General features: G+C 36.5%; 1 protein-coding gene across 9 annotated transcripts in view; it reads left to right on the top strand.

The window, feature by feature from the left end:
- The window catches only part of Pum2 (pumilio RNA binding family member 2), a 77703-nt gene that overhangs the window by 19440 nt on the left and 39907 nt on the right, over nucleotides 1-18356 (top strand). For all 9 annotated transcript variants that reach the window (XM_010618025.3, XM_033762913.1, XM_010618022.2 and 6 more), the window contains 5 exons: nucleotides 142-329; nucleotides 966-1135; nucleotides 4079-4349; nucleotides 4721-4814; nucleotides 15447-15572. In XM_010618025.3, the coding sequence (XP_010616327.1) occupies nucleotides 142-329; nucleotides 966-1135; nucleotides 4079-4349; nucleotides 4721-4814; nucleotides 15447-15572 (849 nt within the window). The remainder of the gene's footprint in view (nucleotides 1-141; nucleotides 330-965; nucleotides 1136-4078; nucleotides 4350-4720; nucleotides 4815-15446; nucleotides 15573-18356) is intronic.

The following is an 18356-nucleotide window of genomic DNA, read 5'->3' as shown; positions in this document are numbered from 1 at the left end:
TCAAAAAAAAAAAAAAAAAAGGCTATTGATAAGATTACTAATATTTAAAATAAAAGTGATTTTTCTCATTTTAGTATATTCCTTTAACAGTGTTTTGTAGCTTAAAGTATAAATGCATAATTATCTTCTTTTTCCAAACAGATCATTCAATGTCCCAGCCTATTATGGTACAAAGAAGATCTGGACAGGGTTTTCATGGAAACAGTGAAGTAAATGCAATATTGTCTCCGCGATCAGAAAGTGGAGGCCTTGGTGTGAGCATGGTAGAATATGTATTAAGTTCTTCTCCTGCTGATAAATTGGATTCTCGATTTAGGAAGGGAACTTTTGTAAGTATTTTGAGTAAAGAAATACTTAATGTTTGCTTGCTAGTTAAGTCAGCTTATTCCCTCCCTTTCTAGAGCTAAATGAAATTTTGTGTAGATATCTATACTCCTGTATTCTTTGCTTTTTCCACTTCATGCAATATATGAAATAATCACGGAGAGTATTTATGATCTTAACCATGCTACAGAAATCAAACCATAGTTTAAAGCATTGTCAAAGTTAAAATTGTTTATTCCTTGATCCTGAAGTAACTAAATAAAATTATTCATGCATCAAACATTTTAATCTAGTTTGTGGTGTTACTGCTTTTCCAGCACCACTATAGTTAAGGTTGCCTTAACCTTTCTGCTGTAAATCACTATAATTTGTACTCAATTTTTTGCCTTTTGCTAAATTAGTTGAATAAGAAATTAAAATAAAACTCAGGGCGGGGGATTTAGCTCAGTGGTTCCTCCACTTGCCTCGTAAGTGCAAGGTCCCAAGTTCGATCCCCATACCAGGAAAAAAAAAAAAAGAAAAGAAATAAAATTCAGTGTTTTCATTGTTTACATTCATGAAAATGTAGTTTTAGGTCACATTATGGTGCCTTTTTGTGTTTCTATGAAGTACCCAGAATCCAATAGACTCTTTCTCCTCAGGGAACTAGAGATGCTGAAGCAGATGGACCTGAGAGAGGAGATCAGAAAGGCAAGGCGTCTCCATTTGAGGAGGACCAGGACAGAGATCTCAAACAAGGAGAGGATGGCGACCCTAAACTAAATGGAAGAGGTTTGCCAAATGGAGTGGATGCTGATGGCAAAGATTTTAAGTAAGATTTTGATTTTCTCGAGGAGAACAGCTTATCTCTTCGGGGGTTATGATGATTTTAGTTGATGTGATTGATTGAGGTATTTTTGCAATTTAGGTTTTCTTTACTTCCTTTGTACCTTTTGTTAATCTGGACCAATGTTTTATTTTTTTTATAAGGAAAATTAGCTAATGTTTATGTACTATTAAAAAGAAATCTTCAAAACATTACCCAAGAGTGCATTCTGTGAAAAGAATGATGTTAGAAGCTGCTATTACTTTTTTATTGATATGATAGTTTAAATTTGAACTTTCTCATCTGTGAAAAATTTTTGATTTATAGGTTTACTCTGATTATTTTCTTCTTGGGGTTCCATTTGAGCACCTTTCAGTAGAATTTTAATCCTTATCACTGTATCTTCCTGCCTTCATTTATATATTTAGTCTTAGAAATGAGACAAAATTAGGAACGGTGACCTTTCTTATAATATATGAGGTTTTACTATTAATATTCCTTCAAATAGAAAGTGGGGGACAGAAAGCTTCAGAAAATTAGCATTAAACTCAGTTTAAGTTAATACCTGTCTAGGTTTCTCTTTAGGTGATTAAGCAAGTTCTTTGTTTTAACCATTGGTCTAAGGTAAGTCAGTATTAGCTTCATACTAACTTCTATACTTGCACAATTTAGTAGTCAGGTGCTTTGGAGCTGTTACCTGAAAATGAACTGTTTCTTTGAGATCTTATGAATCATGGAGTCTTAGATAAAACAGAGTAAATCTATGGCTTATATGCTTTTATATTTATTGCCTTTAACAAAACAGTAACAACGTGTTTTTAAAAAACTGCCATTTCTATCTGTTCTGAGTACAAAAAAGTATCCAAAACTAGTAAACCTCTTTCAACCAGAAATTTAATGTTGTCCATTTTGTCTTAGATCTTTATCCTGAGTTGGCTTTTCTGGTAATACCTAAGTTTTATTAAAGAGCATGCCTTTAAAACTCTGATTATAGGGGCTGGGGATTTAGCTCAGAGGTTTGGTGGCCTGCCTTGCAAGCGCAAGGACCCTAGTTCTATCCTCGGTACCCCCCCAAAAAAAGAAAAAAAACTCTGATTATAACCCATTATTTTATATATTTATAATTGAAGTGTTAACACACCATTAACTGTAGCAAGAAAATGCACCACTGATAGTGTGATTTTTTGTTTGTTTGTTTTGCTTTTTTGTTGTGTATGAGTTATTTTTGTGTGAAAGCTTACACGTCTTTAAATCATTGCTATGAACTTTATTAGCTTTCTAATTTTATTCTGGTAAGTTTTATGTATTTAAAACTGTTAATTGTTTTAAATATAATATCAGTCATTACCTGCAGGGTAAAAATGTTTCAAAAGAATACCTGTGAGCAGGACATGGTAGCACAGTAGCTGAGGCAGGAGGATCCCAACTTCAAGCCCAGTTTAGGGAATTTGGCTAGCAAAACCCTGTCTCGAAATAAAATTTTAAAAAGGACTGGGGGTGTAGCTCATTCAGAATGCCCTAGGTTCTTTTCCTTTTCCTTCATTTTCTTCCTTAACTAATGATAATTACAGAAAATCCCTTCACTTTTGTTTTTTCTTCACATAGGTTTCAAATGAAAAATGAGTCTTTAAAATGTTCTTATACAAGTTAGGTGTGACTAAAGAAGAAGGACATTTGAAATCTAATGCAAAAGGACAATGGTTGATTTTAAGTGAATGTTACGTTCAAGTGGAGAACAGTTCTCATAATTAGGAATTATTTTGCAAACTACTGTGTACATATTAGCAAATTTGTCCCCATGTGTAGAGCCCCTGAAGTTAGGGGCAGAGTTAGAGGGATATAACATGGAATTAAGAGCCAGGTAAAACATTTATTTCCATTAACTTAATACTTATGTTTGAATATACTGTGAATGCGTGGTTCCTCAGAAAAATAAACTATTTCTTTTTTTGTAAGGGAAAGAATCCTATAAAAATACCTATATAGAAGAAAATAGACTTGAGGATTAGAAATAAGGTAAAAATAAAATTTATACCCTGAAAGATGTTGATGAAAAAAGAAAAGCCAATGCTTAAAATTTAGTCCATATTAATGAATTTTTTGGAAAAATTAAGGAGAACATAGTACAGTGAAGTTTTTTCATGCTGTTGATTTAATTTTTTGTAAATATCTTATATATTTCATTTATATTTACGTTTACATTGCTTTCTGATTGTTTAAACTCTCAGAATTTGGTATTTTAAAGATGCTGTTTGGAAAGGTGCTGTAGAGGGGTTTCACAAATGGTTACTATTGTTAGTTGGAGGTACCAGATCATCTGTTCATTCATAAGGAATCTGGGGTCTGAAGGATAAAATGATTTACTCAAAAGCATGTTTAAGGAAAGTCTGGAGCCATCCTTTTGTCTTATTTTAGTGCCATTTTCTATTGTATCCCAGGCTTTACACACTTAAATTGTGAAGATTAACTTGTAAAGGCAGTTTTTTTTTGGTAAATATTAAGATGTTTTGGCAAAATCATGTGCTAGTGGGCAAGACTAGCAGTTTATATAATGGGTGGGTTTTAGTTTTGTACCTCCTTGCATTTGTTCCTTGACAAGTCTGCCTTTCGTAGTTAGCATTTATTTTGTCTGTGATTTGAGACAGAAGTTTCAGGTAGTATAAACATAAGATGTGATATTGGCCAGTTTTTCTTACCTGTAATATTAAGTTCTTATACTGTTCAAATTGAGAACAGTGATTGTTAATAATATAAAAAGTAACATAGCATGTCAACACATTTTCCTGAGAAAGTATATTAAATAGAAATTAAAATGTGTTAAGTGGTTAGTAAGCCAGAGTGCCATATTTATTCTCTGTATTTTACAACCATTTGTTGTTCATAAGTGTTGCACTCCATTTTACCTTATATCTTTTACTCATGATGTTCTTCTCTGTACTTTTTATTTAGTCGTACTCCTGGAAGTCGTCAAGCCTCTCCAACTGAAGTAGTTGAGCGCCTTGGCCCCAGTACTAATCCTGCAGAAGGATTGGGGCCTCTTTCCAATCCTACAGCTAACAAACCACTTGTTGAAGAATTTTCAAATCCTGAAACTCAGAATCTGGATGCCATGGAACAAGTTGGTCTGGATTCCTTACAATTTGACTATCCTGGAAATCAGGTACCCATGGACTCTTCAGGAGCTACTGTGGGCCTTTTTGACTACAATTCTCAGCAGCAGGTAAAGTATAAGTATGTTCCTTCTAAGAAACTTCTAAAAACAAAGAAACCTCTTAGGTGTATATAGTATAACTTGAAGTGCAGTGAAACAGTTCAGATGATAAGGGTGCTCTAATACTGTTTCATTGATTAAAATATCCTTGAAGTTGAGAAAATGCTCAAACAAGTGTTTAAAATATCTCGTCACAGCTTGTAATTAAAAATAAAGTGTTTGAGGGCCGGGGATTTAGCTCAGTGGTTCCGCTGTCTGCCTCATAAGCACAGGGTCCCAAGTTTGATCCCCGACACCAGAATAAAAAAGTGTGTGTGTGTGTGTGTGTGTGTGTGTGTGTGTGTTTGGACACTAATCTTTGTATTAAATACTTTCCCTAGCTCTTCCAGAGGACTAACGCTCTAACAGTTCAGCAGTTAACTGCAGCTCAACAGCAACAGTACGCATTAGCAGCAGCTCAGCAGCCACATATAGGTGAGTCCTTGTAGATTACCATTTTGGCTAGGCTTAGAAAAAGATTTATCCTAAAGCGTTGAGATTGTTTTCTTTTTCTTTTTCTTTTTCTTTTTCTTTTTCTTTTTCTTTTTCTTTTTCTTTTTCTTTTTATTTTTTTTTTTTTTTTTTTTTTTTTTTTTTTTTTTTTTTTTTTTTTTTTTTTTTTTTTTCTTTCTTTTTGGTACTGGGAATTGTTTGTTTTGTTTTTTTGAGACAGGGTCTCACTTTGTAGTTGAGACTGACCTGGAACTCACTCTGTAGCCCAGGCTGGTCTCGAACTCACAGCGATCCTCCTGCCTCAGCCTCCGTAGTGCTGGGATTATAGGCATGCGCCACCACACCCGGCTGGTACTGGGAATTGAACTCAGGACTTTATACTTGCAAGGCAGGTGCGGTACCACTGAGCTACATCCCTGGCCCCTTATTTTTTATTTGCTGATTGGTGATATTTTGTTAATTTTTGAAATATCTCATTGAGGTGAACAGTAATAGATTATATGGCAAGGGTTTGATTGGGAAAGAATTGTTTCTGATTATTTAGATTATTGGTTAAATAAAATCTGTAACTTGATAAAAGTCAGCCCATAATTTTTTTTTTCTCAATGTGAAGTCAAGAGAGTCAAATGCCTAGAATTTTAACATAGTTATTTGTGTCCATTTATCTAATGAGAATGTTTATTTTAAACTTTTTTGCAAATAAGATTCCCAGGAAAATTTTTTAAAAATGTATTTTCTTTCATTGAATTATTTCATCTGTGTCCTTTGGTCTTTAATGTAAATTGTTACAGTTGTTTATTACTGCTAGAGTTCAAGTATGGTACATGTTGTAGTATCTTTTTTTTTTTTTTTTAGTTAGGGATGGCACCGCTGTTACATTGTCTTTATTTGGATGTTTTGTCTGTTTCTGTTCTTTGTTCTCCCCATCCCTCACTGAGGCACATCTTTAGAGTTTATTAATATAGGTGTATCTTGCTGGTATCCATAGTGTTATTTTCCTCCCACCTCTGTTTCTGACCCTGTCCCTTTTCTCTAGTAGTGGATGCAGTAAAGTAGTTCTGATGCAGGTTTCTTTTTTCTTTTTATTTTGAAAGAATTATAAATTAATGTGAAGTTGCAAAGAGCAAACAAGTTCTTTTTTTCCAGTTTCTTTTAATAGCTGTATCTTATATAATTATAGTAACATGACATTGATAAAGTATGTGTGCGTATGGTTAATGTCATTTTTATCACCTGTATTTTTAAGTCCTGACTTCAAAATGAGTTCCGCGTTCTGGGAGAATCTTTTGTAAGTCAGATCTATTCATAAGCTTACAAAGTGAGAATTACATATTACACCTGTCAAAGTTTGCAGTGTGAATGTTTTTAAGTCAGAAACTTACTCTATAGATTGTGTAACTGTTGAGTATTCTCATTTTTCCTAAACTTGGTATATTTTCTGGTTTGAAAGGTTTTGAATACTCTTCAACATCAGAATCTGTGGAAGGACAAGTTGGATGTTTCCCTTCATTTTGTATTGTTGTGTCATTGCAGTAAGGTTTCTTCTTTAGGTTTTAGTCAAAGATGTCCATGTGTAGTGTCTACCCTGGTCCTGTTTCTTGTCTTTTTTTTTCCTAATCTTTCTCTCATTGTTGACTTGTCTATTCATGGAACACAACAGGTTTTCTTATTTGAGGCTTTATGATGTTTTAATATTTGACATCTATTGCTCTTTAGGTTTTTAAAGGTTTTGTTCTCATTGGCTTTTTTAAAATGAAATTTAGGACCCACCTTATCTACTTCTAGACAATCAGATTAAATTTTTTAATTTACAGAAAATTTAATGTTTTCACAGCATCATTCAAAGTGTAATGTGTCCTTTATTCAAATCTATAGTAGTAGTATTCGTAAGTTTGTTTGTTCCCTCCACCACCCACCTTTCTTTATGTACTGGGTTTAAAACTCAGGACCTTGGGCTTGCCAGACAGGTGAGGTGCCACTGAGCTCCATACCTGGCCATGTTCTTTAAAGTTTTTTTTTTTTTTGGTACTGGGGATCGAACTCAGGTCCTTGTGCTTGCAAGGAAGGCAGCATAACCACTGTGCTAAATCCCCAGCCTAAAAAGTATTTCTAAGAATTTGAAAACTTTGTTCTTAAATATTTTATGTTTTGCTATCGAATGATTGTCTTTTGTTAATCTTGAAAGTACACTGTATGAAATCTCTTGAACATCATATATTTTAGTATATGAATATCTCTTAACAGTTGACTTTCCTTAGAATAGAAACGACATGCAGTTTTTATTTTAACAATTTCTCTCAATTTCTAATGTTTTACTTAGGATTTTTATATCAATGTGTATGTGATACTGGTCTCTGTACATATTTGAAGTTTCTGTCAAGTTTTGGTATCAAAATAACTTGCTTCATAAATAATTTACAGATACTTCTTTTTAATGTCACAGTATAATAAGTAACATTCAGCTTGTATAGTCCTTAAATGTATAGCAGAACAACTCTGAAATCTTCTGGGTCAGTGACAGCAAACCTTTTAAGAGCTTTCATTGATAAGAAACAGCCCGCTGTGACGTGTGTGCCATAGGTTGTCACCACTGAATTCTAGGCCATTTGGTGCAAATAAGTTTGAAAACCTTAATCTTAGTTCAACCATTACATGTATGTGTTGTTGACCATGAGTCTTTTTCATTAAAGCTGGCTTAGTCATCTCTTGGCTGGTGTTAGCTCATTTAGAATAGCATTATCCAATACAGATATAATATATACCATATGTAATTTATTTTGTAGCTTTTTAAAACTCAAAAATGGGGGAGATTACTTTGAATTATTTATTATGAATGAATTATTTTAACTCATCTACAATGTCATTTCAAAATCATTATAAGATGCTTATGAGAACTTTTGCATTTTTCATATTAAGTCTTTGGGAACAGGTGTGCATTTTCCTACTTAGTGTTGATCTCAAGTTAGGTTGGTCACACCTCAAATGCCCAGATGGCCATTAACTACCATAGTCACTGCAGCTCTGAAGATTATTCTAGAATGAGAATTGACAGAACTTTCTGTAATGGACCAGATGATAACTTTTAAGCTTTGTAGGGCATTCATCACTCCACTCTGCTGTTGTAATATGGACGTGATCTTAGGTGGTACACGAATGAGCATTGCTGTATTCCAATAACATTGTCCTTAGGGGCACTTAAAGTACAGTTTCATATGATTTCCATGAAATGAATTTTTCTCTAGCTCTCTGAAAATGTTGAAGCTATTCTTTATACAAAATTAGGATAAAAGAAGGCTTGGCCCACAGGATGGGCCATAATACAATATATTTTTTAAAATACAACATCTGCGCTTGTAAGAGAGAGCATCTGCTTGCAAGCTCAAAGAAAAAAGTGAGAGTTGGATAAATGGTTGGGGAATTTCTATACTACAGGAAATTAAGGGAAAATCTAGCCATGATCTGCAGTAAAAGCCTATAAAGAGGGCTAAAAGAGGAAAAAACAACAAGAAGAATTGGAGTTTCCATCATGCTAATTGTGTGAGGTTGGAGCCCCAGAGGAAATAGTAGGCTTTGTTTGGAGACTTGACCCTGTAGAATATAGTTGAGACCATCAGGGTTACTGCCTGCTGGGCAGGTGAGTGCAGCAGAACACATATAGGATAATGTTTCAAATAAAATGACAGTACCAGTTAGATCAGCTAAAAACAGTTGTATAAAAGAGTTTATACTCGAGGTGAAACTAAGTTTTAAAAAGAACTTTAATGGTATATTCTGAATTTAAGAGATAAAGGATTTAAGCCATCAAAGGCTACCAGGGGTCTTGAAGCTGCAAAATGAAAAGCAAACTATTTTATGATTTTGTAAATGAAAGTTTAAAAAAAATAATTCTAAGGGCTGCATAATTATTACCTACGACGAAATGAGCTAGGAAATAAAACTTAAGGAATATGCCAGAATAACCATAGTAATCAGAACGTGGCAAACATAAGAGAGACAAGAAGCTATATGAGGGAATAGAGAGTGGCTAAGGGTACCGTACATGAGGCATTGATAAAACTAAATGTTTTCTGAACTGTTGAATGAGTGAGAAACACGATTTTGGGACGGGGGAGGGTTTCAGCATTGTAGAGCTTTCTGGTCTTCCTAAATTGATGTGTGGATTTGTTGTTCACTTGGTCAGAATCCCAAGAGGATTCTGTTTGTGTGAAACTTAAATTTTGGATTTTGAAGTCTGTCTCAGAAAATTAATGAAAAAACTAAAGTACAGGAAGGAGAGTTGCTCAACCATATTTCAAAGCAATCATTTGTAGTGATTTTAAACTGTGGTATTGGCCGAGGAATATACATATAAATGGTCAGCAAGAATGCCTTGGAGGCGGGTAGTAGTGATTGGGCTGGGTCTGACCACCCAGCTATAGCAGGCTTGCAGAAAAAGAATTTTCAGGATGTGCCAGAAAGAGACATGAGGGGGTTTTACTAGGCAAAAACAGAGAATACAGTACAGATATTCCTTGTTTTGATACAGAATGTATGGTCTGTGGACCTACAAATGATATCAGGGAAGTACTACTACTACCAGCCTGCTGGCTGTCCAAAACAGTTAGTTTGTGTTCTCTAAAACTGAAAAATGAATTCTAGGAATGACAGAGGTTAAGAGTAGGAAGAATGTTTTGAAGGAAAGATAGCTTCTGTCTAAGAGACAGAAGGGAGTCTGGAAAGTGAGTTACCTATGGTCCCCACTTCTGAAGGACCCCACTTTCATTGAGCAAAGCCATGAGGTGAGGCGGGTTCAAGGTGGGACAAAAACTATAGTCAACTAATAAGATTAAAAGACTAATCGCTTAGGTAATATTGATTAAATGAGGATCAAATGGGGTAGCTTGTTGGAATGAACAAGGATTTCTGGAAAGGAACAGGCTAGGGAAGTTTTGGTCCACACCCAAGGATATTGATGCCTATTTAGAATATCAGTCACTGCTGTTCATCTCTAGGGAAAGTATGTCAGTCTAGAAGTTACTCTTTTGAATCCTAGCCTTCAGTAAATGTGCCTCAGTTATGTTTTCTGTTGAGTCCCTTGAGGATCTGGTCCCTGTCTAACTGCCTATAATATATCTAATTAACTTAGCTGTCTACAATAGTTTGGTGACTCACCTGTTCAGACTTACGACCAAGATGTGTTTTTTGGACTTACAGCCCACCTTTTTTGGGGAGGGGTAACAGTTCTGTACACCTTGTTTATAAAGCTTTAGTATTGTTTTTTGTGTGGGTGTGTGCGTCTGTGTCTGTACACACTTGGGAGAGTGTGGGCGCACAATGAAGTTAGACTCCTTGCAGTTTGGAACTGAGCACATTAGTACTTAAGAGGGTGAAAAGCTACAGGAAAAAGTGTTCACACGCCTCCCTCCCCACAGGTTCCCACCTTTTACCAGGCGTGGGTTTGGGTTTTTTGTTTCTTAATAGGTGATTTCAACATTCTCTGGATTCACTCAACTTTTTGTTTACTGTCTTTATTGGGCCAATTTATGGCCTTCTAGTGGTGGGTCTGGTAAAGAAAGTACAATTCGGGTCAAAGAATGTTGCTGTTGGAACTGTCCTTATTTCAGGGTATACCTTGACTTTCATAATTGAGGAAGGCCTTAGGTAAATTCAGCTCTGTCCTGGGAGTTGTAGAATTTTTAGTTATGATTTCCTTGTCTCCTTTCTACCTATCACAATAACGTGTGACCGATCCATCAGATTCCAGGCTTTTATGTATAATAAAGAACTTCTAGTGTACAACCAATGGTAAAAGAAAAAGCAGCTACATTTATTGAAGATAATGGGTTGATGTGCTCAAGATAGGTCTGTGGCAACAAGAATGTGGCCCAGATGGGAAAGTGGTATTGGGGTGGCAGGGAAATAAAATAAGCACAGAACATGAAAGAATCAGGCTTTCAGGTTTTAAAAGTTGTTCACCCCAGCTCACGTGTATCTTTGTGTCTCATTTTGCTTGACAGAAATTGTTCGCATGGTGCTGAGTCATCTCAGGGGCCTCTAGCAAGTGTGTTCACTCCATCCACCTTGTAGGCTCTGTTAATTACACATTAGAGTCAACCCATATTTATTAACTTTAACGAAGTTCCAGTGGGGAAAATGTCACTGAAGGTCAGGTCAGGAGTTCCACTACTGTACTCCTGTGCTCTTTCCTGAACCTTAGCAATTTCCTGGGTCTTTATTTTATTTCCTGCTTCTCTCAGAGTGATGGAAGGATTACCCTGGAGTGTTGCCCCAATCCAAGTGAGTGGGGGGAGTGGTCTCTGGCCCCCATTGTGTTTCCTGTGCTATCATCATGAAATTTAACCATTTTTCTTCACATCTTTTTTTATTAGTGCATATTAGTTATGCAGAATAATGAGCTTTGTTTTGGATTATGGGTACATATATGAATTTTAATCTTAATTGACATTTCAAATTAGTGATATAAAAGTGATACATTTTGTATCTGTGATAACTAAAAAATAAAATAGTTGCTTTTTCTTTTTGGTACCGGGGATTGAACTGTGGTCCTTGCACTTGTAAGGCAGGTGCTGGAACCCCTGAGCTAATTTCCCAGCCCAGTTGCTTCTTTTTGTTTTAATGTTTTACTTTACCTTTCATTTACCCTATGATTGACATTCTCATTTGCTCTTGATAGGAATATAATTTGGGACAACTTTGCTATAGGAAAATTTAGAGATGGGGGATCAAGGGCCAGGGATGTTGCTCAGTGGTGCTGCACCAAACCTGCCTGGCAAGCACAAGGTCCTGAGTTCGATCCCTGGTACCAACAAAAAAGAAAGAAAGAAAAATAGGGAACAAGAATTTACCTGTTTTAAGCTTTGCATCCCTGTAATCCCAGCTACTTGGGATGCAGAGGCAAGAGGCCTATAAGTTGGAGGGAGGCAAGCCTGGGCAACTTGGTGAGACCCTGTCTCAAAATGAAAAAGGAAGAGAACCACTTACCTAGCGTGCTTAAGCCCCTGAGTTCAGTGTGCATGTACATACACATACTTGGTGTGTTTTGGGCCATTTAAGTGAAATTTCATAGGGATATTGATATAAAACCACAACTCCCAACCTGCTAGGTGTCAGGTATGCCAAGTTCCTGTCACCTGAAGAATGAATTCAAAGGACAATAGAGATGAAGAGAAGGATAGGTTTAGGGAAAGCTGTTGAGGGGTTGCCACTGAGCCCCTTTGTTAGGTAATTCATACAGCAAAGTCACAGTGTGGGTATAACCTGGGTCAAACTTTAATCAACTTATAAGATTCCAAGTATTGCTGATGGCTAATATTGATCCAGTCAGGAAATGAAATGAGTATATAGCAAGGCTACATGGAAAGAATAGAGGCAATCTTGGGAAGGTTTGGGTCCAAATATTCTAGTCACCCATCTGGTCCTACCTGGACTAGACTGGGTGGTACTAAGCACAGGATGATGTAGTTATTGTTTATCCCTTAGGGAGTCATGGAGGCCTGGCAATTACAACTTGATTTTGTCTGGCCTTCTTCAGATGTGCCTCCAGGCATAATTCTGATGTCTTTGTTTTTCCACTAATTTCCTTGAGAGCCCAGTCCCTCTCTGACTGTGTATAAATTTGTCTTAACTTAGCTGCCTATGATACGATAATGCAGATATTTGTGTAGATTTTTTTAATAGCATATTTATCCCCAAAGATTATGAGCTAATTGTATTTCAGCAGTAGGCTGGGTTGAGTTTCTTCTGTAGAATAAATACCTGTCATGCAGCTGTTAAAAAGAAAGAACTAGTTTTTTTGTTTTGTTTTTTAAAACAGGAACACTAAAGTGAATCTTTAATAGGGCCTGTGCTGTAGCACTGGAGGGAGCCTCCTAGACTGAACCTGGGAAGTGTCTGGGGTGGGGGTGCTTTTATAGTAGCTGGAGGCCTGTTTCGTTGAGGGGCAGGGCTGAAAGTTTACTGTGAAGGTTAAGTATGCAAATAGGGATCCAGATCCCACCTTTCCTTTTATAAGACTGCAGTATCTTCCAAAGGGGCTGGAGTGGGGAGGGACCCATGTGTGCTGACCGGCTGCACTGCCATGGGAGTGGAGAAGGGCGGGTTAATAGCGAGGGAGGACTTTGAGGGCAGACGTCCCAGGCCTTTGGGGATGGTGGTGGTGAGGCTGAGCAAAGGGAGACGAGAGAGATGTGTTTCTTGACTTAGGTCTCTCTGATTAATTTTGATAAGCAGAAATACGATTATAGACAAATATGAAATGTATGGGATTGTGTGCGTTTAAACATTGAGATGAATCTGTGAGTCAAGACTGTGTGAAGACATTTGTTTTCTTTTCTGTTTGTTTATTTTTTGGTACCAGGGATGGAACTCAGGACCCTGTGCTTGTGAGGCACCACTGAGCTAAATCCCCGGCCCTATATACTAATAGTACTTGAGTTTTTAAAAACAATGTTTTTATCCTGGAATTGTAAAATATACTTTTAAAAGTATGTCCTCACTTTTAGGTTTGTATAGTAAGTAAAACGCAAATATTGATACATAATTTTAGGTTCCTGTGAGCAAATATTGATACATAATTTTATGTTACTGTGAGAAATTCATGATAGGTGAACTAGAAGGAAATCTTGAAACCTTTGACCTAGGCCTAGGTAAGAATATGACAGCAAAGCCGGGCATGGTGGCGCACGCCTGTAATCCCAGCACTCGGGAGGCTGAGGCAGGAGGATCACTGTGAGTTTGAGACCAGCCTGGGCTGCATAGTGAGTTCCAGGTCAGTGAACCCTGGTCATAGTGAGACCCTGTCTCAACGACCCCCCCCAAAAAAAAAGAATATGGCAGCAAACAAATTACTTTTAAGCATAGATTTTTCGTGAACCTACAGTTTCTTAATTACTTCATAAAAAAGCAGATTTTTTTAAATGGCCGTTTTGCCTGGCATAAAATTAATGCTCTAGGTGTGGCTTACACTTTTAAAGATTAGATTATAGAAAATAATGAATAGAAAAATTGAGTGTATATAGAATATAGTGTACTTTGAAACTTGCTAGTGGTAATTTTCTTTCCTGCTAGACTTGTTTGTGATTTAATACTCTGTGTATGTGTAAACACTTAAGTTAATGTGAAATAATTCATACTGTGGATTGTAGCCAAAAACTTTGAAAGCTAATATAATTCAAAATTGGTATAAATGTGGGATCTTGATTTTAAGACCTAGATTTTAAGATGCTATTTTCCTTTTGTATAATTTTGTTTTAGTTTTGGTACTGGGTATCAAACTCAGGACCTTGCACTTGTGAGGCAGGTGGCAGAAACACTGAGCTAAATCCCTGGCCCTTGTATAGTTTTCCTAAAAATTACTTTTTTGTTTTGTTTTGGTTTTTTTTGCTTTTTTTGAGACAGGGTCTCACTGTGTAGTTGAGACTGACCTGGAACTCACTATGTAGCCCAGGCTGGTCTCGAACTCACAGCAGTCCTCTTGCCTCAGCCTCCTGAGTGCTGGGATTATAGTTGTGTGCCACCATGCCCAGCTAAAAATTACTTTTAAGTGAGCCAGGGATTTAGCACAGTGGCACCGTGCCTGCCTTGCAAGTGAAGGGTTCTGAGTTCAATGCCTGGTACTCCCCGCAAAAAAATTACTTCTGAGTAGGGTATGGTGGGAGGCTGAATCAGGAGAATCACCCTGAGTTTAAGACCAGCCTGGGCTATATAGTGAAGCCTTGTCCCCTCACCCCCAAAAGTTATGTTTACCTAATTTTATATCCCCCCTCTTTTAAATGTGAATCTTTTTGATCTTTAATTTTAAATACCTCCTTATTCATTATTTTCTTTCCTTTTGTCTCCAGAATGATAACACATTTTTAACATAATTTTTTTTCAGTAATTATAGTGAAAGGTCTGTGTAGGGAGTCCTTCACACTCAGGAGTTTTCTTCTCTGTTACTAAGAATAATGGAAATGTATGTTAATTTTTTAACCTTTACTAAATCCATATGGTCCTATATTAGACTCAGAAATAGTGCTGTTAAAGTCATTCTCCTTTAAACATCTGTTTCCCGACTGCCTGTAGGGCAAAGCCATACTAGTGAATCAGGAATTCATTCATGAGTCTTCATTCCAGTTACAGCTCCAGTTTTATTTCACTGTACTCTGTGCCTTATTCATACCACGGACCCCTTCCAAAGTTTATTAGGTAACCCTTCTGTGTCCATATTGCTTACAATACTACATTGTGACTCCTAATTGACTTGTTTTTCTCACCTAATGGATTGCATCCTCCTTCCTCAATGTGGAGTTATCTGCCTCATGGTCTGGCATAATAAAGATTGAATGAGAAACTTAATATGTGCTGGTGCTGGTTCTGGTTCCAAGCACCTAGTATGTGCCTGTTGTATTCCGATACAGTACAATCATATCATTTGGTTTTCACCAAAATTATATAACACAACAGGTAATAAATATACCTATTTCTCCAATGGAAAGCTTAGGGTTAAAGGAGTGTTTCGTACTCTACCTGGAGTCACCTAGTAAAAATTGCAGTGTTATAATGGAGAAACGTTTTTGTGTAATGAAGAAAATAAAGCCTGACAGTTTTTTCACTATTTTCCCCTTTTAAATATAGCTGGTGTGTTCTCAGCAGGCCTTGCTCCAGCTGCATTTGTGCCAAACCCGTATATTATTAGTGCTGCTCCTCCAGGCACCGATCCATATACTGCAGCAGGTCTGGCTGCAGCAGCAACATTGGCAGGTAACTTATTTTTCATCCTTACTGCTTGTTATGGATTTAGTTTTAATTTTGGTATATGTTTTATTTTCATCTATTTAGGAAATTTGAGATTGCTGCAGAACACTGACACATCCACGCTGAACTGAAGTTTCCAGGGAATTTGTAGGGGTGGGTGTGGTATCGGGGATAGAATTTGGGACCTTGGGCTGAGCATTAACAACTTCTTCCTTATGCATAGTTGGTTTGCTTCTCTGTTTTGTAGCTTTAGAAATCTTAACAATCTTGCCTGTGCATCTCCATTTTAGTGACCAATACCCAAAGAGGTGCTATAAAGTTACTTTTCTGAAGATGAAGTGGAGGTAGATAGAATGAATATGCAGGTTAAGGATTGTGTGGAGAATTCATAGCTAAAAAGTTGCTCGAGCACTCTTAAAATATGCAAGCAAACCAAGGGCCAGAAATGTAGGATGGAGTTGGAAAGAAAGAGAAAATTTCAAACGCTAAACTACTACTCAGAATCAGAAGTAAAAACCGAATATGTAAGGTAGATACGGAAGGAATTGGTAAGTGACACACAGAGAGGCTGCGGAATAGAAGTAAAATAACAAACATTTATCAAGAGGGGCTTGATAGAACCTAATGGCAGTGCCCTGATTGACCAAGTACTAGGTTACAACTCTGTTTTTTTTTTTTTTTTTTTTTTTTTTTTTTGTACCAGGAATTGAACTCAGGCCCTTTCACATACAAGGCAGGTGGTGGAGCCACTGAGCCAAACCCCTGGCCCCACAACTCCTTTTATAGGGTTTTACAGCCTTGATCTCATTTAGGTGGTTACATTTTATTTTCACAGTTCACTTTGCTGATATTTAAAACACGGTGGCAAGACAGTTCAATTTCAACCCACTTCCTTGTTAGGGGAGGTTACCTTTAAAGTTCATCTAGTTATTAGCTCAGTCTGCTGATGGGCTCATTTTCAGAATTCAGTCTGTCACTGGTGTTTTTTAGCTTTCAGTCTTCACTGAAGTGATTGTTATTCATCAATTAAGTAGTTTTTAGTTAACTTCTGGTATTTTTAAAATGACTTTTGAACAGTCTGTATTTCCCTAGGAGTTTGGGGACTTTGAAATACAAGATCAGTGGATTTAAGTATAGAAATCTACGCCGTGAAATTCTATGATGGTGTGAGCTTTTTGGTGCTATTAACTGGATATTAGTATATAAAATGCTGATATATTATACCGAGAAGCATTTACCTCTGAGATGAAAAGAAGCAACTTTAAAGGTCTTTTAATTTGGAAATAAGCACCTTATGCATTCTGAACTTAGATTTCTAACACCATTACTGTCTAGCAGAAATGCATTGTGAGCCCCAAAATGTAATTTGAAATGTTCTAGTAGCCACAACATAAAAGTAAAGAACAGATAAAATTAATTTGAGCTTTGTTTGTTTTTTGGTACCGGGGATTGAACTCAGTACCTTGAACTTATTAAGCCAGCTGCGGAATCACTGAGCTAAATCCCTGGCCCTAATTTGACTAATACGTTCTATTTAGTCCATCATTTCCCAAATATTATCATTTCAGCATATAATCAGTATTTTTTCTTTGTTTTTGTTTTTGTTTGTTTTTTTTGAGACAGGATCTCACTATGTAGTTGAGACTGACCTGGAACTCACTAGGTAGCTCAGGCTGGTCTTGAACTCACAGAGATCCTTCTGCCTCAGCTTCCCGAGTGCTGGGATTACAGGTGTGTGCCACTATGCTCGTCTGTAATCAGTATTTTTGAAATTATTAATAGATCTAAAATTATTTTTTGTGCTGAATCGTCTCAAAACCCTGTGTAAATTATACCAGTAACAGTACTTCTCAATTTGAGCTCTCTGTCTTTCAGTTGTTCAGTAGCCACACATGAACATGGCTTTTGGCCATGTTGTGTGGTAAGGGCTTAAGAAGATGTCAGGGTCTTATTTCACTTTTCAGTGAATCATTTCTTCATAAAGCCTTTTCCTTGTTTTAACAGTTCTCACTGTAGGTCGTGCTTATCTTGCCATCTTTAAAAATATATTTTACCTTTATAGAAGTAAAGCTTCTCATTTTAATGATTCACTCAGTTATATTGGACTTTATTTTCTTTGAAAACACAGTGAGCTGGGATGTATCTCAGTGTCATACTGCACCTGCCTCACAAGCACGAGGTCCTGAGCTCGATCTCTGGTACTGAAAACAAAGTGAAACCACGATTTTCATTTTTTACAATACACTAATTAAATGTCCTACAACTTGCCGGTGTTAATATGATGTTAGCCTACTTGTTCTATCAGTCAGCAGTCATGGCATTTTATCCACATTGGAATGATGGTGCTAATTGGCACCAGTTACACTAGAGCAGAAACAGTTAGTGTTGTTTTTTTCCTAGTTTGCTTTCTGGCTTCTATTTTTCTTTGTACTCACTTTATTTGGTTCTTTGTTTTAGCTCACTAGTCTTAGTTTCCTATCCATGTAAACACTAATGTGTCATTTGTTTTCATATAATTTTTATTGCTTTGTGAGAATTTTTGTTTTTAAAATAAAGGGTATTTTTAAGGCAGAGAAGAAAATAACTAATTTGTTTTAGTAGTCACAAAATATTTTTTAAGATTTGGAAATGATGAATTGACCTTAAAAAGCCTTGTGTTTTTATGGTGTCTGTTGTTTCTGAATATTTAAGAGAGCCACAAATTGATACATGTCGGGATGTGTTGAATAGGTGGTCAGTGACCTGTCATTGGGATTTTAGGCTTCACATATCTCCATTAACACCCTTGCT

Source organism: Fukomys damarensis, unplaced genomic scaffold, assembly GCF_012274545.1.
Source record: "Fukomys damarensis isolate Sample0158 unplaced genomic scaffold, DMR_v1.0_HiC HiC_scaffold_2, whole genome shotgun sequence".
Lineage (NCBI taxonomy): Eukaryota > Metazoa > Chordata > Mammalia > Rodentia > Bathyergidae > Fukomys > Fukomys damarensis.
The sequence above is the reverse complement of the archived record's forward strand: the minus strand, read 5'-3'. Positions and strand labels throughout refer to the sequence as shown.